Below are 22,113 nucleotides of genomic sequence, written 5' to 3'. Positions count from 1 at the left end.
GGCCTTAGTTGGAGGCCTGATTATGATTAATCATGTATGGGAATTTGAAATATGGGAGTTGCTGTTTTAATCCTTTTAAATTCTATTTACAGACATATGATGGAGACTAAATTGCTATTTAAGTGTACTTTTTTCTATAAATGCTGCCTAAAAATTTAAGTGTATGTAAATCAAAGGAACTGGCTAAACACTAAGATGATAACTGTTAATTTACTATACTAATAAGTTTTCATATCATTTCACAGTTATTTTGTTATAGAAATGGTTTGTAAATTCTAAAATAGCAAACAAAGTATGTTTCCTTGCTAATACAGTTTTTCTATAATATATGACACTAAATTGTTTATTCTCTTTTATATGTATTATATATTCATTTTTCTCCTTAAAAAGTTATAATTTACTTTTTAGTGTTTTAGACAGTAGAATTAAGGTAAGAACCCTAGTTTGAAAAATACTTGAGTTTATATGGCCTCGACTAAATTAAATTGATTTAGGGTCCAATCTGATTTTTTTGCAATTAATAGTTCAGTAAGACACAAAAAATATTTTAAAATCTACTAGAAAAGTTCAAATCTTGTGACTGCGTATTCGAACTAAGTTAATTTCAATAAAAAAGTTTTGGTCCATTTTATGTACCTGGTGTTAGGTATTGTGTAAGTTATTTTTAAATTTTTATTTATTTTTTTGCTATTAAAATAATTCATTTGATGTTAAGTTGTGAAAGAACATTTGGGCATTCTGTTTGGAGGGAAAATGGTGACAGATTATAATTTATCAGATACAGATTTCAAAAATAGACTTGTCCATTCTCACTTATGCAAGACATAGCATTTTACTAAGCTATCTAGTTCTAAAATTTTCTTTGAGTTATTGTGTGTGGCTAAAGTGATAAAGATTTTATTGTCATTTTAAGTTAATAGCATTAAAAAAGCAATAACATAATTATATCATTAATAAAAACCAAAAATATCTTCTCACATAAAAAGTATTATTATCAGAAACTACAATAATGCAAGGGACATTTTCTTACACATCAACTGAAAAACCTAAACACTAAAACTAATTTCTCATATTCTAGTAATCAGTGGGGCGACAGAGGCATCGGTGAATGTGTCAGTGAGAATACATGTGAACATTAGATGAAATACACAGCTTCCTCTCAGCATAATCTAGCAATATCTTTTCTGATACAACCTACTTGACAACATTTCTCACTCAGTGTCATACGGAAGAGTCTCTTTTTTCGGGAATGTTTATCTAAGCCTAAGTTTTTTAATTCTGAAAGACTTTTGTCTTCTGCTTCATTTTGTCTATTAAGAATAATTTTCTTAAATTCTTCAAAGTTAAAATTTGAATCCTTTAATGCAGATTGTTGTAGCTCTCTCAGTGATGGCTGCCTCTCAGACAGTGTTGCCTTCAGCTCCTGTGGCAAATTAGGAACGAATTCCAACAGCATCTTTAAGGTTTCTGCATCTTTGGTGATGGAGGGTGGCATGATTTCTAATTTAAAAAAGAGGAGGAAGAGAAAAAATATTCATGTTAAAGTACATCAGGAAAACTATAAAATTTTGCATAGACACAAAGGAAAGCATTGCCTCAATAGAATTCAACAATAAAACAGAATCAGCAAGTGTCCTGATATCTAAAAAGCTTAGTTTATTTTAGTTGGGCAGGTTAAACAACATTACCAAAGTTCTGCTTTACTCCACTCGCACCCTTGTCATCTCTCCTCATGTCCCTTTAATGCTTTTACCATAGCACTTTTTTATCTCTGACACTTCTGAAGTCATCTTGATCCTCAGAAACACTCAGTTTGACCACAGATGAATTTTTATTACCTGAGTAATTTATTTCCATGACTAAGCAACTTCTGAGTTATGATAGTAATCCTTGAAAAGTATATTAATTATTTTAAACTATCAACTGTTCCATGGTGGCAAGTTACTGCTTCAGGATAAAGTTAAAAAGCAGAATTTCCAACTGCTCTGATCTAGCAGGCAGGAGATACCAGTCTCTGATGCTCCTCATACATGTATTAATAATTTCTCTTCCCTAGAGTATTTACTGCAAATCAGTAATGTTTTACTTTATGGAGAAATGGGTTAAAAGAACACTAACCAACAAATCACTGACTATAAGAGATTTTTAATCTGTTGTGGTGTGTGTCTACTGACTACTGTGTATGGTTTTTGTGCCAATGTTGTAGATCATAAACTATGCAAGTTCTGTGTGTTCCCTAGGAAGGGAGCCTGGTCTTAAGTAGCATCCCAGGATTGGGTATACATGAAGGTTGAGACTTGGGCTGGCAACTTTCAGGGACCAGCTGACATCTTCCTTCTTTACACCCATTCAGTTCAGTTGAACATCCTTTGATAGTTTCCATGTCTTTGGCTCTGCCAGATTAGAGATATAAATAAAAAGAAAACATCTTTGCTGCCCTCAAAAAACTTCCAGGTAAATTCTATCCTAACCTTACCTATCCCCATTACACAATTTTGAGAGTTACAGCACCAAAAAAAAGTTGAAACACAGATGAAGTTTAAATTATAGTGTAAACCTGGATCACTACTTGTTGTTTTTCATGGACAGCAAAACTGTCCATTTCAGCTTATAATAAGACATTCCTCCTGAAATAGTGGAAACAATGAGGTCAAGAGATATAAATCTAAACATGGAAAGTAGATTCCTGGGCAACCACTGATGCTTACAGATCAGAGAAAACCATGCCCCCTCACCCAGGCAGGAATGGTCTCAGCTTGTTCACTTCCTATGAGTTCTGTAGCAAGGATCTCAGCCAACAACAAACTTCAACGATTGGAGTTTTCAGTGGAAAGAAAACAATATTCTAACATTTTATTTTTCCTCCCAATGTTTTCTCTCATTCAAGTTCCAAACTGGCAATGACAGATGAGAATTTATACCATTTTTTGGTAGTCAGAAATGTTCACATTTTCCCTCAGTAAGACATCCTAAGTTCAATTCAATCTCTTCATAAAAACTCTCCTTGCTCTAACTTAAACCTTTTCTAATTATTGAATACAAAGAAAAGCTGATTTTAACTTTCCATATACTTGAAGCCAGTTAATGAATCAGGCAAAACATTTGTAGTTTCTATTACATTTATTCATAGGTTGTTGGTTTTGGCACTTTTTATTTTCAATTTAAAAACTTGTTATTTTGAAATACTTTTAAAGTTACAGAAAATTCACAAAAATGTGACAGAGTTCCCAGAGTTCTTTTTTTTTTTTTTTTTGGTAAGAACATTTAACGTGAGATCTACCCTTTTAACAGAATTTTAAGTGCCCAATACACCATGATTATCTATAGGTACAGTGTTATAAATCAGATTTCTAGAACCAATTCATCTTGCATAATTGAAATTTTATACATGATAATTAGCAGCTCCCCATTTTTCCCTCCTCCCAATCCTGGTAACCACCATTTATTCTTTGCTTCTATGAGTCTGACTATTTTAGATACTTATAATAGTGGAATCAAGTAGTATTTGTCCTTCTGAGACAGGCATTTTTCACTTAGCATAATGTCCTCCAGGTTCATCCATGTTGTTGCATATTTTAGGATTTCCTTTTTTAAGGCCAAATAATACTCCATTGTATGTATATACCACCTTTTCTTTATTCATTCGTCTGTGGATGGACATTTAAGTTGTTTCCACATCTTGGCTATTGTGAATATTGCTGCAGTGATTATGGGAGTGGTAATGTCTCTTCAAGATACTGATTTCAGTTCTTTTGAATAAATACCAGAAGTGGAATTGCTGATCATATGGTAGTTCTTTTTTTTTTTTTTTGAGGAACCTCCACACTCTTTTCCATAGTGAATGCACAAATTTGCTTTCCCACCAACAGTATACTATATACATGGGTTTCAATTTCTCCACATTCTTAACCACACTTTTCCTTTGTTTTTTGATAATAGCCATCCTGACAGGTGTGAAGTGATAGCTCATTTTGGTTTTGATTTCAATTTCCCTGATGATTAGTGATATACAGCATTGCTTCTTATACCTGTTGGCCATTTGTATGTCTTCTTTGGAGAAATGTCTATTCAAGTCTTTAGCCCATTTTAAAACCAGGTTATTAGTTTTTTTGCTATTGAGTTGTAGGAGTTCTTTATATATTTTGGAAATTAACTCCTTATCAGGTACATGGCTTGCAAATATTTTCTCCTATTTCATAAGTTGCCCCTTCGTTATTGAGCATGTCCTTTGCTGTGCAGAAGTTTTGTCTATTGATGTAGCCTCACTTGTCTAATTTTGCTTTTGTTGCCTGCATTGTACTCTTTATTAAAATTATTTTTTAAATTTATTTTGAAACATTTTGCAATTCACAACAACTTTAGGTTCTGGAGTCTAAAAGATAATATCCTAATCAACCTGAATTCATACAAATGCCTCCTAATCAGTATATTTTGGACTAAACTCTTACTAACATAGACTTCTTCTAATTAAAAATATCTATCTTGTTTTTAAAACGGTACAGTGAGTATTATTTCTGCACGCATTGTGGGAAAATAATTTAATAATGTACAAACAGATAGAAACTATCGAACAATAGAGGTTTTAAACCTCATGAATCACAGATTATTGACATGTACTTCCAAAGTGATTCTTAATTAGTAATTTAAACACTTCCCTTGATCCTCACTTGCAGGCAATAGTTTGTTAGATTATTTCCAGTTAAATTATGTACTGAGCAGTGACAAAGACAGTTCTTTAAAAATATTTTAAAATCACTATCCTTTTCTACAGAAATAGAAATTTGGCCAAATATCTAGATAGGTATAAATGTAGTCAGAAAACCATTTTTAAGCAACAATCTGGAGACAACCTAAATGTCTGCTAAGAATGGTTAAATATATATGGTAGATTTATGACGTGGAATACCAGAAAGAAATTTTAAATTATCTTTTTGGAGTCTAACAATGTGAGAAGATGCTCACAATATAATGTTAAATGAAAATGCAGGAGATACACATACCTATTGCCAAATATTAATATTGCTTTCCATTTCCTCATTTAATATAGATATTTTCATTTTATCATTAAATTCACAGATTTTTTTCAGTCTTTAATATCTAATGGTGCTTTTCATTATTGTATTTACATATATTTTTCAGTCTTTAATATGAGCATATTATTTATTCAGAAAAAGTGAAACAAGCAAATGCAATCTGGTCTTGCCTACTTTGAATCAGTGAATTCCTAAACTCTGTGGTACTCTTCTATTAATATTATACAAGAAGTATGTAAAAACTTGCATTAAATAAATCAGTCTCTGACCAACAATGTAGAAAAGTTAGGTAAAAAACTTTATAATCATATTTTAAGTCCCATAAAAGGACAGTAAATGTACTTAGTGTGCACAATGATTTTACATGAGGGTCACTTATATAGAGGATATGCATATAGCCTATAAATATAGTTGTGATTTATCATAAATTGCATGTGTTGTGAAATATAAAACAATTATTCATAATTGAGCTTGCCCTCTCTGATTTTAACATGACCCATTACAGTGATTAGACTAGGCTATACCTCAGTGAAAGTTTCCATTGTTACTTAAACTTAGCTTCCAATTTATCTTTATAAATGCTTTATAACTTAACAGTGATTTTTAAAAAAGAATTCCAGATTTGATTCTGAGATCTTGCTTTTTTAAAGAAAATCCATTGCAGCTTCTAAATGCTTGAAGCATCAATCACGTTTTCTGCTTTGTTTGGCTGAAGGGCAAACTTCCCTTGACTCTTGTTCCCCTTCAGTTTCTCTTGTAGACCATCAGGCCCTTTTCTTTCTCTTTAATCCCTTCTCTCACACATGAACTTCAAGACTCAGTTCAAAGAAGTGGGAGGCTAGGTCCTCCCCTTTGGTGAAGTTAACAAATAAAAATAAAAGAGTAAGTTTTCGATGGCATGGGCCACAGCCGAGATTGCTTTTTTTTTAAAAAAAAAACAAAGGAGGGTCGTTAAATTTAAGGCCCTTTTATGTTTACATTTCAGGACCCTATCATAGGTCTCTGCCCTATGCCCTTTGGTGCGCAAATACGCGTGATAACCAGCTCACACCTCACTGTTTGCCCCCTGTCATCTCAAGATGCCCTGTCCAGTTGCCCCATCCATCAGCAAGCCTTCAGTCCTGCCCTCGGACTGATCCTCTGGCCTGAGTACGGATCCTCCGGGCTGAGTACGCCCCGCCTACTGTGGGTTTTTGAGCACTTACCTCCCTCTGTAGCTTCCTCCTTCTCCCTCCCTGCCCCGCCACCCGGACTGACAGGAGGTGAAGGCACCAAGTGCCTCTCAGGTAAGGCCACTTGCTGTTCCCGCTGCTTTCTCTCCCTGTGGTGAAATCCCGGGTGAAATCCTGACTAGAAAGCAAGTTACGAGGCAAAATCCCAAACTTTTAGGCACCGGCAGCTTCAGAGTCATGTGGGCAGCCCTTCCCATTGCTCGGCAGCCGGACAGCAACCAATGGGAAGTGCAGAGCGGCTGGTCGGGGGCGGGGGTTGGGTGCTCTCACCTGCGGGCGGTCCGGATCCCAGCCAAGGCTCCTCCAGGCTCAGAGCCGTTCTCCCCCAGGAGACCGAGCCACAGATCTCGACCCAGAGGCGGACTAATTCTCGGCCGCATGCCTTAATAAGGTCGTTCGTCCTCTGGCCTGAAATCTCTCTGGGAAGTTGACTCAGTAGCAGCCAGACCCCTAGCAGGTGGGACAAGAACTGGCGCGGCATCCTGGACCTGATCTCGTCTGCTCTGAGCGTTTTAGCCTTTCTCGAGATACTGCACCTGCTGTAGCCTACCGGCCTCCGTCAGCGTGCCAATCCTGGCCTTTAGGTTGCTTTCCCTGCCTGACTCCACCAAGCTTTTATAGCCCTCTGGCTACCGCTTAGACCTTGAGTCAAGGGTCCAAGCTCCACCCCTTTCCCCACCCACCTGTTTGAAATACCCCCTTCCCCCACCAGCTCTGGTTTACCCTTACCAACTTTTCTGCATTTGTCCATCCTTTTGTTCGTGGCCCTTTTACAGTTGTTTGGGGTTTTTTCCCTCTCTTTTTTCTTTCCCTCAAACCATTTTGTATACTTGGGTAGGGTTAGTCAATATTTGAAGTCTTTATTATAAAGCTAGGCATGGCCACTGTGCTAAATTATATCAAGAATAAAATTGAAATCACCCATATTCTCACAACCCAGCGTGAGCCTTCAAATCTAAATAAGATTATAGTTAGATTAATTAATATTGTGCCTGGTATATCAGTAAATAAAAATATGATGAATGAATGGATATATCATTGACAAGAGAGGGAGAACTGATGACTTTTTATCTAAATCCTGGTGAAAACATTAAAATCCTCAATGCATCGCTTCAGGCTTGTACAGTGTCCTAAGTTTACAATGTACTTTCTCCACTGACTTTCCTTGGACTCCTCTGGAACATAGCTTGATTATAACCAGTTACTTGAGTATTTTAATTTGAGATTGTATTCTGTGTCTCGAGAGAGACCAAAACAGAAAAGAAAAAAAGCAATGGAATCCCACAGTTCCAGAAAGAATATTTTGGAATATAATGCAGATTACAGCACAAAAATTATATGATTATTTTATTTTTGCTGTACTCTATGTTTGCTGTATTTGGTGAGGTAATTTTTAACACCTTCTAATTTAACTTTTAAAGAATTCAATATAATTTGAGCTGATATGTTCATTAAGGTTTTCTAGATGGACAGTAAACTTGTAAGTTCAAATAGGTTCATTTTTCAATAATTTATTTGCTTGTTTTCATAATGTACTCAGATTACCTCAGCTCCACCAGGTAAATCAGAGACCTGGAAGAAGTTAGGGTAGCTCAGAATTTGAGTAAAAAGTCAACAATCACTTAGTTACAAATATAGCTATGGAATAGAATAGTTCTAATTTGTAGATTGCTGCTAATTTTAACAGGGTGCACTCAGCACTGGTCATATGCTATGCATTGCATAATTGCTCAAAAAAATCTGACCAAAGCTGTGGAATGATCACGATAGTGCTTTTAGATGGGTTTCTGCTAAGACAAGCAATTTGGGACAGGCTTCTCAAAACTGAGGTTTGACGGTATTTTTGTGGGTTCACAGTTACTGCAAAAAATAATCCATTTACAGGGCTGTCCTCCAAAGTAACTGCTCATTTAAAATATAAATTTCCAGGGGAGTGTAATGTTTTACCTTACTTAGGTAATCTTATAGAGTCCTCACAACTGTCCAGTGAAGTGACCATTTTCTCATTTTACAGAGAGAGGAAGCAAGCTGAGAGTAGTCAAGTTAACTTGTGCAACCTTGTCTAGCACATGTGCCAGATGTGGGCTTGCCCTACTGTTAAGGGTAACAGGCAAATTCAGGATTCATAGCTTTTATAGACACAACTAAATGGTATTTCATATTCTTAAAACAAACGCAACAACAAAACCCAAAGAAACCTCTTTAAAGAGAAAAACCAAATGTGTGCCATGCACACACCTGGAAAGTGCTGGAGCTGGGATTCCTACCCATGTCTACTGGATTCCAAAGCCCCCTTTCTTTGATTCCACTGTATCCCTTGGATCTAGCTCCAGTTAGCATTAATCTGCATGGTGAAAGTTAATGGATAAACAGTAATGTCTTTAAAACAGCTGTTGGAGGTACAAAGCAGTAAGCAAACCTATAGTAACAGTAAGTGAAATTGCCTCAATCTCCTTTTTAGACCCTTCACCCTTAACTACCTCAAGTCTTTCTACCAAGCTCAAGCTGTAAGTGGTAGAAATGATTTTCTAATGTCTCCTGCAGGTAACAGTGTCCATGTGACACAGTTCTGGCCAGTAGGACGTAAGCACACGGGTGGACGTTTCTGGCAAAGCCTTTGCTTTTCTGATCCAGGCACTAAGTCTTCTTCTGTCCCCTTCTTTTCCTATCTGAAACACGTACACTGAGCAGCTGTCTTGGAACCAAGAGGTGGGGAAAATAGGAGGTAGCAACAGGAAAAGTGTGAGGAGCCTACTGGCATCATTCAGATGCTAAACAGGGTTGGATGTTTACCCCACAGACTTCTTTGAAGCTACTCTTTTAGCATTTTCTGTTATTTACGTTTCTAATTGATACATATATATAAGTGGAGGAAATATTTTATACAAGAAATAAATTAAGTTTACATTCATCAGTTTCTCATGAGAGTTTTAGGTATGCTTTAGTAGTGATTGAATTAGATATTTTAAAGATTGCAGTAATTATTTAAGTGCTTATGCTAGATGCTTTACCACAGATTATTTTTGTACCACTTAAAAACCCGTCATATAATAAGAAGCAGTGAATGCAGATTCTGGAACCAGGAACACTGCCTCCAGGGATTTTGTGGAGGAGGGGATGAGAGACATAGGTCGGGGCAGGGTTTGGGGAGCTGGTTTTTGTCTCTGGGGCTGCATCTTTTTCCTGCCCAGGGTATAAGTTTCCTGGGCACTGCCACTGTTCTTCTGGGTTAGAATCTCCATTTCCAATAAACTTTGTCCTGGGTGGCAGACACTCTCTGAGGTTCTATAGTCCTTTATTGAATTCCCTTGCTCGTGGCCTTCTATCTGCATTACCTTCCAGCCTCCACTATATCCAGTTGGTGTTGGCCAGTGGTTCTCAGAGAAACTCACTTTTTAAAAGATATGAGACTCTGCTCTTTTATATTTCACCACTAATATCTTTCTACAAGCTTTATGTCTTATAATAAATTTTCATTGTTTTCTCTGATCTGTAAATAGCAGATAACCCCACTCAATCCCCATGATAATCAGGACTGCATTGGATCTATTTTTGCTTGTATATTTCTTCTGTCATTTAACTGGGATTTGCGGAAGGAGGAGAGGTAAACCTTTGTAATTTTTCGAGCATCCTGGTCAGAAGTCATTGCTGACTCTATATCTCATAGAGATAAGATGTTTTGTGCTTTCACTTCAGGTTATCATGCTGCTTTATCAAGAAGACTGAAACAAAAAGTAAAGGGAAATTGAGGTCTTCAAAAAGTCCTCTGGTCATCAAACCTTTGGAAATCTCTTGGTTAAGAGATTAGAAAAGATAAATAACTTCATTTTTTTCTTTCTTCTTATTTCTACACAAATAATAATACATGTGCTAAGGGAATGTTCAGAAAGAATCATGCCACCTGATGGAAACTCCATGTGAATAGGGATCTTAGTTCTGTTCACTGATGATACATGCTTGTCATGTGGTAGGCACTCAATAATAGGTCTGCAAATATGCTAGTTTTTTAAATCAACATAAATGTTAATATACTGAGTCTAAAATTAAGGCCTAATATTATATGTTGCCTTAATACCTGGTGAAACTAGGAGGGACTTAAATGGCTTAACCACAAGTTCCCCTCCCTATTCTGCTCCCACAGATGGAGTCCACTAGTCCCTCCTCAGCAAGAGGACCAGGCACAATTCCTGCTTATCTCTGAGTAATGGGTTTCATTTCCCTGCTAGCCAATGGAATTATTCAAAGCCAATTACATTTTCTCACAGTAACCAGGGTTACCTCTCTCTCGATACTACAAGGCCTGCCTCCCACAGCCCCTGGTTGTTCATTCTGTTCTGAATACAGCTCCCATGTCACCTTGTGTGGCATGCAGTGTCTTCCTACCCTGGGCTGTGAGTATATGACTAATAAACTGCTGCCCATCTCATCTCTCCAGTGTCAGGTGTTGAATGTTGTATGTGGCCATCCTATAACTCTGGGGTGGAATTCCCTCCTTACCAACTGGATAAAAAGGAGGCAATTAAAACAATGGCATCGTGAACAAGATGGCCAGTCATCACCAAGGACACTTGTTCAGCTTTAATGAACTTCTCTTGGCTAAATAATTGGTTCCATGTTATGGCAAAGGCCACCTGAGACAGAACTACCAGTTGCTGTAGTCCTATGCTTTGGGTATACTTTTTGTCTTTGTCGGTATTGCCAACTCTTTCTACCCTAAAATACTCTCATTCCCAAGACAAGAATTGTCATTAATTTACTGTACCACAGCTTGATATGTTGTTGGGTTTGGCCCGTTTTTAGCAGGTGGTCTCCGAGGCTCCTACCTGTTAAGGTGGGGACAGCTAACCTTAACTGATTGGCTCTTGAGTTCCAATTTTCAAGGATCCAGCTAGAATGATCTGGTCACTGCATCTAGCCTGGTGATCGTAACTGGCAGCTTGGGGGCAGCCATATGGATATTATTTGTGATTTTGCTCTTCTGAGACAGGCTCAGGGATGGACCTCTGTGAGGTTTGTGAAAAGGAAGGACACCACCATCCCCGGGAGAATTAAGCATGGCACCCCAGTTGCTTAAGAAGAATTGTTGCTCAGGCAAAGGTAGTGCCTGTCTCCTGTGCTGCTGCTTCCCTTGCTTCTGTCATATGTACTCTTTTGACCCCCAAGTGTATCAAGGTGTAAAGCCATAGAGGCCTGTGACCAGGGGCTGAGGAGAAAAGAAAAGCTGGGGAGCATTTGGTACCAGCCCCTCCCAAAACACCAGAGGATGTAACTCAACTGCTCTCCTATTGCAAAATCCCTGTCCAGTGTACCTCAGCTTTGCTCAGTGTTGCTGATTACCAGGATGCCAAAGGGCTAATCTGACAATCCCAGAGCTTGATGGCCCTCAAACAGGCCATAGACAAAATTACCTTCTTGGATGTGGACCCTGACTCCTGGGAGATTGACTGGTATTCCCTGGAGGAAGAGGTGGCCACCCACAAGGCTTACTGCTCAGCTCCTGAACTTTTCCCACAATCACCCAGAAGATCTGCAATCTAGGTGATTGGATGGAGACAGAAACTGAAAGCCATGACTTTTTGTAGCTAGAAATACAAAATGTTCTTAGGGAAATTGAACAGAGAGAGAGAGAGAGAAGCCAACAGGTTTGGTGCTGTAGTTCACATACCTAATAGCAGACAGCGCAGCAGGACCTTTAAATACCTCTTCTGTTGCTGCTGCCGCCTATGCTTCTGTCACAACAAACATCCTGCGCCTCAGGGTTATAGGGAAAAATATCCATAGCATCCCTGTGGCACAGCAAAGGAGTTAATTCAAACCTGACTTAAGCCTGGGGTCCTTAAACCCTAAAAAGCAACCGCTGCCATGGAAGTGGCCCCTAAGCCTGATGATTTGAGACTCTGGAGGAAGAAATTTATAAATAAGTGCAGGGTAGAGAGCACCCCCTCCCCGAAAAAAAACTGTATCTAGTGACCAACCAAAAAAAGGGAGAGGGAGAAAGAAAAAAATGGAGACGGGGACAGGGGAGGAAGGAAGGAAGGAAGAAAGGAAGGAAGGGAGGAAGGAAGGAGGGAGGGCAGGAACCTAGGTATAGGGGAAGGAAAAAAAGAAAAGAAAAATAAAACAGAAGCAAAGATCCATAATTTGACCTAATTAGAAATCCAAATTTACTCAAATAATGTGTATAGCAAAGATATACAGGTGTGCTGGTTGGCTCTTGAACCTCTTACAACATCTGCTGAAATGCAACTGTTGGCAAACTTTCATGGACTTAATCAATACTGGATCTCAAATTACAGTTATACCTGGGGATCCCACTAAATATTAACATGGCACCGCCTATGATCATAAGGGAGTTACTACATATGAAATAGAGAACCAATAGGTATGACTTGACCATTGGAACTATTGTTTTGCCTAAATTCCCCATTGCACCCATTGGCCTAAAATAGACCATAGTAAGCATAGATGCTCTGACCTAATGAGTGATAAATTAAAATTAAGTCTTTGGCACTTACAAATTGCCTTCACAAAATGGGACCCCACTGACCACCTCCCTCCCCAATTAAAATAGCTAATATGGCCCAATGTAAATTAAAACAGGGCCTTCAAGAATTGAAGCTTATAAGATCTAATGAGGGAAGGGGTGATTATCCCCCCTGCTTCTCCATTTAATAGCCCAATTTGGCCTGTTCTTAAACCCAGAATGAATGAATGAACGCACCTCATGGTAAATTATTGCAACCTTAATGTAGTACCATCCATTAAGGCCCCAATAGCCAGTACCCAATATTTTTGAAATTACTAATTCCATCTAATCAGCAACTGGTAAGTATTTCACTATTATAGATTTAGCTAATATGTCTTATTCAGTGTTTATTTCAACAGCCTTTCAGCTGTAGTTTGCCTTCACCTCTGAAGGGATACAATGCATATTTACCTATGAGGTACCTCAGCAGCCTTGCTATCATACACAATCTTTGCAGGCAAAATCTTAACATCTCCTTCCTCCAAGAGCACAGGTATGACATCACCTTGATGACATTCTCCTCTGAGGAGACTTATTTGACATACTCATTAAGAACATAACAAATACAAAGGAGCTCATGAAAGGGATGGGCTGTTGCTGCACACATAATGCAAGGCCCTTCCACCTCTTTTAAATCCCTGAAAGTTATTTAGTAAACGGAGGGCTTCTCCACCCCTGACACTGTCAAGAAACAGCTGTTGACATTCTTAGCACCCACAGTGTTGATACAAATCCATCATGTTTTAGTCCTTGTTGGGTTATGGAGTAAACATATTCCTTATTTACAACTTTTACTTAATCACACTGATACTGTAACTTACAAATCATCCCACCAGGAATGGGCCACCCTCCATAAAATGTCTCCAGAATCGGTCCAATTTGAAATCAAAGGGTACTCCAGTTAGTGCCTTACAAGATGCCTTCACTGTACAGGCTTTAATAACCTCCTTTTATGCCTTCTGGAGTCTCTGGAGTCTCTGGACCACCTATGTTGGTAAATTGCCCATGGGCTTCTGATGCAATACTATACACCATTAGAACAACAGTTGCTGGCCACATACTTTCCTCTCCTGGAAACAGAGGTTCTTAGAGCCCCTGGTCCTGTGACCCTCCATACCCAACTGCCCATTATGTCTTGGGTCATGGAAGCAGCACCCCCACAAGCTGTAGAATGTCGCCATATCTGGACCTAAAGAAAGAGATGGCCTTCCGTGTCCTCAAACCCTTGCAAGATGGCATGATGCTGGAGGAGGGCACCCCTCTCCCAGACCCCTTGGGTACCTGGGGAGTCCTTTGGGATCAACTGAGTGAACAACAATGGAGTTAGTATACTTTATGGATGATATGATCTCCGTATATGTGCTGAAGCAACATTCAGTGGAATCCCTTAACTTGGATTTCCCTCATAAAGGGAATCCAACAATCAGCACAGTTGGCCAAACTTCAGGTAGTCATCTTAGCACTGGATGCCTTGGCCAATAAATGGCTCCATCTGCACATTTTTACAGACTATTCAGCAATTGTGTAAGAGTTGCCCCAGGACACTACTTATCCCCATCCCCCTACTTATCCCCATTCCCCATAATCTAGAATTTTTTCTTGAATAGGATGACTGATCCTTCAGATTAGCCAATGGTCCGTGGCTCCCACTCCCAACCTGGGCCCTTACCTCACCCCAAAGTTTCACCAACATTGTAGCACATTAGAATCACCTGGGGAGCTTTAAGAAGTAAAGTTTTTCTCTTTAAAGAGGTTTTAAAGATAGTTTATCCTCAGTTCTTTTGTTTGCAAATATTTTCTCCCATTCTGAGAGTTGTCTTTTCTTCTTGTTTATGGTTTCCTTTGCTGTGCAAAAGCTTTTAAGTTTCATTAGGTCCCATTTATTTATTTTTGTTTTTATTTTCATTTCTCTAGGAGGTGGGTCTAAAAGGATCTTGCTGTGATTTATGTCAGTGTGTTCTGCCTATGTTCTCCTCTAAGAATTTTATAGTGTCTGGCCTTACATTTAGGTCTTTGATCCATTTTGAGTTTATTTTTGTGTATGGTGTTAGGGAATGTTCTAATTTCATTCTGTTACAGGTAGCTGTCCAGTTTTCCCAGCACCACTTATTGAAGAGGCTGTCTTTTCTCCATTGTACATTGTTGCCTCCTTTATCAAAGATAAGTTGACCATATGTGCATGGGTTTATCTCTGGGCTTTCTATCTTGTTCCATTGATCTATATTTCTGTTTTTGTACCAGTACCATACTGTCTTGATTACTGTAACTTTGTAGTAGAGTCTGAAGTCAGGGAGCCTGATTCCTCCAGCTCCCTTTTTCTTTCTCAGGATTGCTTTGGCTATTTGGGGTCCTTTGTGTTTCCATACAAATTGTGCAATTTTTTGTTCTAGTTCTGTAAAAAATGCCATTGGTAGTTTGATAGAGATTGCATTGAATCTGTTGATTGCTTTGGGTAGTATAGTCATTTTCACAATGTTGATTCTTCCAATCCAAGAACATGGTATATCTCTCCATCTGTTTGTATCATCTTTAATTACTTTCATCAGTGTCCTGTAGTTTTCTGCATACAGGTCTTTTGTGTCCTTAGATAGGTTTATATCTAGGTATTTTATTCTTTATGTTGCAATGGTAAATGGGAGTGTTTCCTTAATTTCTCTTTCAGATTTTTCATCATTAGTGTATAGGAATGCAAGAGATTTCTGTGCATTAATTTTGTATCCTGCTACTTTACCTAATTCATTGATTAGCTCTAGTAGTTTTCTGGTAGTATCTTTAGAATTCTGTATGTATACTGTCATGTCATCTGCAAACAGTGACAGCATTACTTCTCCTTTTCCGATTTGGATTCCTTTTATTTCTTTTTCTTCTCTGATTGCTGTGGTTAAAACTTCCACAACTGTGTTGAATAATAGGGGTGAGAGTGGACAACTTTGTCTTGTTCCTGATCTTTGAAGAAATGGTTTCAGTTTTTCACCATTGAAGACGATGTTGGCTGTGGGTTTGTCATATATGGCCTTTATTATATTGAGATAAGTTCTCTTTAGGCCTACTTTCTGGAGAGTTTTTATCATAAATGGATGTTGAATTTTGTCAAAAGCTTTTTCTGCATCTGTTGAAATGGTCATATGGTTTTTCTCCTTCAATTTGTTAATATGGTTTATCACATTGATTTCCGTATATTGAAGAATCCTTGCATTCCTGGGAAAACCCCACTTGATCATGGTGTATGATCCTTTTAATGTGCTGTTGGATTCTGTTTGCTAGTATTTTGTTGAGGATTTTTGCATATGTTCATCAGTGATATTGGCCTGTAATTTTCTTTCTTTGTGACATCTTTGTCTGGTTTTCATATCAGGGTGATGGTGGCCTTGTAGAATGAGTTTGGGAGTGTTCCTCCCTCTGCTATATTTTGGAAGAGTTTGAGAAGGATAGGTGTTAGCTTTTCTCTAAATGTTTGATAGAATTTGCCTGTGAAGCCATCTGGTCCTGGGCTTTGTTTATTGGAAGATTTTTTTTTTTATGGTTCTGGCAGCTTTATTGAGGTATAATTATCATACAATCAATGTAAATATTTAAAGTGTATAATTTGATAAGTTTTGACATATGTATATACCCATGAAATGACAGCCACAATCAGGATAATATTCATCATCTCCCAAAGTTTCCTTGTCCCCTTGGTAATTCTTACACCTGCCCTTCCCTGCCTTGCCCCTTCCCTGTTCCTATGTAACCACTAATCTACTTTCTGTCATTATAGATTTTATGAATTTTCTAGAATTTAAAAATATGGATTCATATGGTAGGTACTATTTTGTCTGGCTTATTTCACTGTCTGGCCTAATTACTTTGAAGTTGTGTGCACCAATAGTTCACTAATTTTTATTGTTGAGTGGTATTTCATTGTGTATGTATCCCATAATTTGTTTATCCACTCACCTGCTGAGGGACATTTGGTTTGTTTTCAGATTTTGTCTGTCACAAATAAATCTGCTATAAACATTCATGAAGAAGTCTTGGGACTTCCCTGGCAGTACAGTGGCCAAGAATCCATACTTCCAATGCAGAGGGCACGGGCTCGATCCCTGGTCAGAGAACCAAAACCCCATGTGCTGTGCGGCGTGGCCAAAAAATCAAAAACCAAACCAAATAGTTTCAATTTCACTGGTTGTGATTGGTCAGTTTATATTTTCTGTTTCTTCCTGGTTCAGTCTTGGAAGGTTGTGCTTTTCTAAGCATTTGTCCATTTCTTCCAGGTTGTCCATTTTATTGGCATATAGTTGCTTGTAGTAATCTCTCATGATCTTTTGTATTTCTGCAGTGTCACTTGTTACTTCTCCTTTTTCATTTCTAATTCTGTTGCTTTGAGTCTTCTCCCTTTTTTCTTTTTTCTTTTTATTAATTAATTATTTTTGCTGTGTTGGGTCTTCGTTTCTGTGAGAGGGCTTTCTCTAGTTGTGGCAAGCGGGGGCCACTCTTCATCACGGTGCGCGGGCCTCGCACTATCGCGGCCTCTCTTGTTGTGGAGCACAGGCTCCAGACACACAGGCTCAGTAGTTGTGGCTCACAGGCCTAGTTGCTCCGCAGCACGTGGGATCCTCCCAGACCAGGGCTCAAACCCGTGTCCCCTGCATTAGCAGGCAGATTCTCAAGCACGGTGCCACCAGGGAAGCCCTCCCTTTTTTTCTTGATGAGCCTGGCTAATGGTTTATCAATTTTGTTTATCTTCTCAGAGAAGCAGCTTTTAGTTTTATTGATCTTTCCTATTGTTTCCTTCATTTCCTTTTCATTTATTTCTCATCTGATCTTTATAATTTGTTTCCTTTTGCTAACTGGGGGTTTTTTTTTGTTCTTCTTTCTCTAGTTGCTTTAGGTGTAAGGTTAGGTTGTTTATTTGAGATGTTTCTTGTTTCTTAAGGTAGGATTGTATTGCTATAAACTTCCCTCTTAAAACTGCTTTTGCTGCATCCCATAGGTTTTGTGTCATTGTGTTTTCATTGTCATTTGTTTCTAGGTATTTTTTGATTTCCTCTTTGATTTCTTCAGTGATCTCTTGGTTATTTAGTAGCGTATTGTTTAGCCTCCATGTGTTTGCATTTTTTACAGGTTTTTTTCCTGTAATTGATATCTAGTCTCATAGAGTTGTGGTCAGAAAAGATACTTGATACAATTTCAATTTTCTTAAGTTTAGCAAGGCTTGATTTGTGACCCAAGATATGATCTGTCCTGGAGAATGTTCCGGGAGCACTTGAGAAGAAAGTGTATTCTGTTGTTTTTGGATGGAATGTCCTGTAAATATCAATTAAGTCCATCTTGTTTAATGTGTCATTTAAAGCTTGTGTTTCCTTTTTTATTTTAATTTTGGATGATCTGTCCATTGGTGACAGTAGGGTGTTAAAGTCCCCAGTATGATTGTGTTACTGTCCATTTCCCCTTTTATGGCTGTTAGCATTTGCCTTATGTATTGAAGTACTCCTATATTGGATGCATAAATATTTACAATTGTTATATCTTCTTCTTTGATTGATCCCCTGATCATTCTGTAGTGTCCTTCTTTGTCTCTTGTAATAGTCGTTATTTTAAAGTCTGTTTTGTCTGATATGAGAATTGCTACTCCAGCTTTCTTTTGATTTCCATTTGCATGGAATATCTTTTTCCATCCTCTCACTTTCCGTCTGTATGTGTCCCTAGGTCTGAAGTGGGTCTCTTGTAGACAGCATATATATGGGTCTTGTTTTTGTATCCATTCAGCCAGTCTATGTCTTTTGGTTGGAGCATTTAATCCATTTACATTTAAGGTAATTATGGATATGTATGTCCCTATTACCATTTTCTTAATTGTTTTGGGTTTGTTTTTGTAGGTTTTTTCCTTCTCTTTTGTTTTCTGCCTAGAGAGGTTCCTTTAGCATTTGTTGTAAAGCTGGTTTGGTGGTGCTGAATTGTCTTAACTTTTGCTTTTCTGTAAAGGTTTTAATTTCTCTGTCGAATCTGAATGAGATCCTTGCTGGGTAGAGTAATCTTGGTTGTAGAGTTTTCCCTTTCATCACTTTAAATATGTCCTGCCCTCCCTTCAGGCTTGCAGAGTTTCTGCTGAAAGATCAGTTGTTAACCTTATGGGGATTCCCTTGTATGATATTTATTACTTTTCCCTTGCTGCTTTTAATGTTTTTTCTTTGTATTTAATTTTTGATAGTTTGATTAATATGTGTCTTGGCATGTTTCTCCTTGGATTTATCCTGTATGGGACTCCCTGTGCTTCCTGGACTTGACTATTTCCTTTCCCATGTTAGGGAAGTTTTCAACTATAATCTCTTCAAATATTTTCTCAGACCCTTTCTTTTTCTCTTCTTCTTCTGGGACCCCTATAAGTCAAATGTTGGTGCGTTTAATGTTGTCCCAGAGGTCTCTGAGACTGTCCTCAATTCCTTTCATTCTTTTTTCTTTATTCTGCTCTGTGGTAATTATTTCCACTATTTTATCTTCCAGGTCTCTTATCCATTCTTCTGCCTTCATTATTCTGCTATTGAGTCCTTTTAGAGAATTTTAATTTCATTTATTGTGTTGTTGATCATTGTTTGCTCTTTAGTTCTTCTAGGTCCTTGTTAAACATTTCTTGTGTTTTCTCTGTTCTATTTCCAAGATTTTGGATCATCTTTACTATCATTACTCTGAATTCTTTTTCAGGTAGACTGCCTATTTCCTCTTCGTTTTTAACTTACTGTGTTTGGGGGCTCCTTATCGCAGGCTGCTGGTTCATAGTTCCCATTGTTTTTGCTTTCTGCCCCCAGTAGGTAAGGTTGGTTCATTGGGTTGTGTAGGCTTCCTGGTGGAGGGGACTGGCCTGTGTTCTGGTGGGTGGGTCTGAATCTTGTCTTTCTGCTGGGCAGGGCCAAGTCTGGTGGTGTGTTTTGGGGTGTCTGTGAACTTAGTATGGTTTTAGGCAGTCTCTCTGCTCATGGGTGGGGTGTGTTCCTCTCTTCCTAGTTGTTTGGCATGGGGCGTTCAGCACTGGAGCTTGCTGGCTGTTGAGTGGATCTGGGTCTTAGCGTTGAGATGGGGATCTCTGGGAGATCTCTCATCGAATGATATTATGTGGCGCCGGGAGGTCTCTTGTGGTCCAATGTCCTGAACTCGGCTCTCCCACCTCAGTAGCTCAGGCCTGACACCTGAGCACCAAGACCCTGTCAGCCACATGGCTCAGAAGACAAGGGAGAAAAAAAGAAAGAAAAATAAATAATAAATAAGTAAAAAAATTTTAATTATTAAAATAAAAAAGTAATAGTAATTTTTTTTAAAAAAGAAGGGAGCAACAAAACCAATAAACAAGTCCACCAATGATAACAAGTGCTAAAAACTATACCAAGATAAACATAAAAATCAAAAAAGAATTAGTCACATACAGCAAGCCCCAAGTCCACAGTTGCTCCCAAAGTCCCTTGACTCAATTTTGGGATGATTCATTGTCTATTCAGGTATTCCACAGATGCAGGGTACATCAAGTTGATTGTAGAGATTTAATCCGCTGCTCCTGAGGCTGCTGGGAGAGATTTCCCTTTCTCTTCTTCTTTTTGCACAGCTTCTTCTTTTCGCACAGCACAACCAAAGCAGGTCCCGTCCCTATTCTTTTGTCTCTGTTTTTCCTTTTTTCTTTTGCCCTACCCAGGTACGTGGGGATTTTCTTGCCTTTTGGGAAGCCTGAGGTCTTCTGCCAGTGTACAGTAGGTGTTCTGTAGGAGTTGTTCCACATGTAGGTGTATTTTTGATGTATTTGTGTGGAGGAAGGTGATTTCCACGTCTTACTCCTCTGCCATCTTGAAAGTGCCCCCATCTGCACTCTTGTCTGATGATTTTCTTTGACCTCTAGATCCCACTTTGCCTGAACACCATTTGTGCTGGAGAAATAACATACCAGGAACTGCCCTCCACCAATTAACTCAAGAGTGGTTTATAAATACCCCAGCTCTTTCACTCCTTGGGTGGGATAACTCTGGCCTGAGGGGAGGGTGTGTTCTAAATCATTTCTCAGAGTTCCCCAGCAGGATTAAGCTCCAGTTGCCCACAGAGGTAATTTCCTGGGTCAGACTTCATTTACTGGCTTCCTTTTCTTCCCCAATTCCCCACAAGTGTTTTTATGAGCATCTCCCAAATAAATGCCTTGATCAAGTCATTATTGCAAAATTCGCTTCAAGGAGAACCTACACTGAGACAGCTAAAAGAGATAAAAGTGAACATATCTGAGGAAAAGAAAATGGGAAGGAGAACAGAATGCCTTTTAACTATGACCCATGAGCCTGTTTGAATTTTTCCTTTTCCTAAAATACTCCTGTTCTAGTAGGAAATTGATGTCTCTGCTTGAATTGCTGAAAAGAACTTACGAAAGTCAGAACCTGAACAGAACCTCCTTTGCCTGCCTAGTTAGACTTTCAGGCTGTTTCAGAGGTAGTGGGCTTGTCCTAAGTCTGCAGTTCAGAAAAGGAAACTGGCTGGAAGGTCAGTCCAGCACCCTGTGTTTTCCATGGCTATTGAATTCAGAGAAGTAACTATCCATAGGCACAAACTGTATTCAAACCCCAGGTATCTTTTTATTATTGCTAGTTTGAAATAGGTAGCATTAGTTGGACTCTTTTCAAAAATTTTAGTTTTTTGAAGATGAAAAGAAAAGCATTCCAGAGGCCAGTTTTTCTCTCTGTTATTTTAGGAAGATGTAAAATTGTCAAGTATCTCAGAATCCATATTGGGTTCCTAGCGCGCTCTCTGCCTCTGTCTCTCTTTCTTTTACAAAATCACCTTGGTGGATAGAGTTGGTGCTACCTTCTACTCAAGTCAGATCTTCATCAGCAGTACTTTAATGGTGTGGGGATGGTGGGAAGAGAAGGAAAAATAGTCACCTATATTCCTCAAAGCCCAACCATATTATCCTGACATCCTGACAGCTTTTCACAGACTTCCCTTATCACATTTCAGTGTCTACTAATATCTCTAGTCTGTTGACTTTCACATACATTCAATAGCTGAGTCCTTACAGTTTTTTGAAACCTTCAAGCTATGATAGATCTCTGATTGTCAGTCTTCCATGGGACTTAACTTCATTTGGGCACATTCTTAACTCTGTTCTCCTAACACCAAATGAAATGCCAAAACCAACTTGGGTTCAGGGTCTGTCTGTCCCTCATGTCCAGGCAGGGCAGAAAACACCCACAAAGTGCCGCTGACCATAGATGAAGTCCTCCAAAAAAAAACCTGGTAAACTGAGGTTAGCATTGCATCATTCAACCCTGTGACACTTGTGGATTAAGAAATTGTATACCAAAAATGTCATCCAAAC

General features: G+C 38.6%; 1 protein-coding gene across 1 annotated transcript; it reads right to left on the bottom strand.

Annotated features, from left to right (window-relative positions):
• Positions 1 to 1,159: 1,159 nt before the first annotated feature.
• On the bottom strand, positions 1,160 to 6,746 carry LOC307188897 (prorelaxin-like; the record flags this gene model as incomplete). Its single annotated transcript, XM_079926562.1, has 3 exons — positions 1,160 to 1,500; positions 6,239 to 6,379; positions 6,536 to 6,746. 3 exons carry the CDS (start codon positions 6,744 to 6,746, stop codon positions 1,160 to 1,162), a joined length of 693 nt encoding a protein of 230 aa, XP_079782688.1.
• Between the last annotated feature and the right edge of the window lie 15,367 nt (positions 6,747 to 22,113).

This window comes from Stenella coeruleoalba (assembly GCF_951394435.1).
Source record: "Stenella coeruleoalba genome assembly, chromosome: 7".
Classification (NCBI taxonomy): Eukaryota; Metazoa; Chordata; class Mammalia; order Artiodactyla; family Delphinidae; genus Stenella; species Stenella coeruleoalba.
This window is presented reverse-complemented; position numbering and strand designations above follow the sequence as displayed.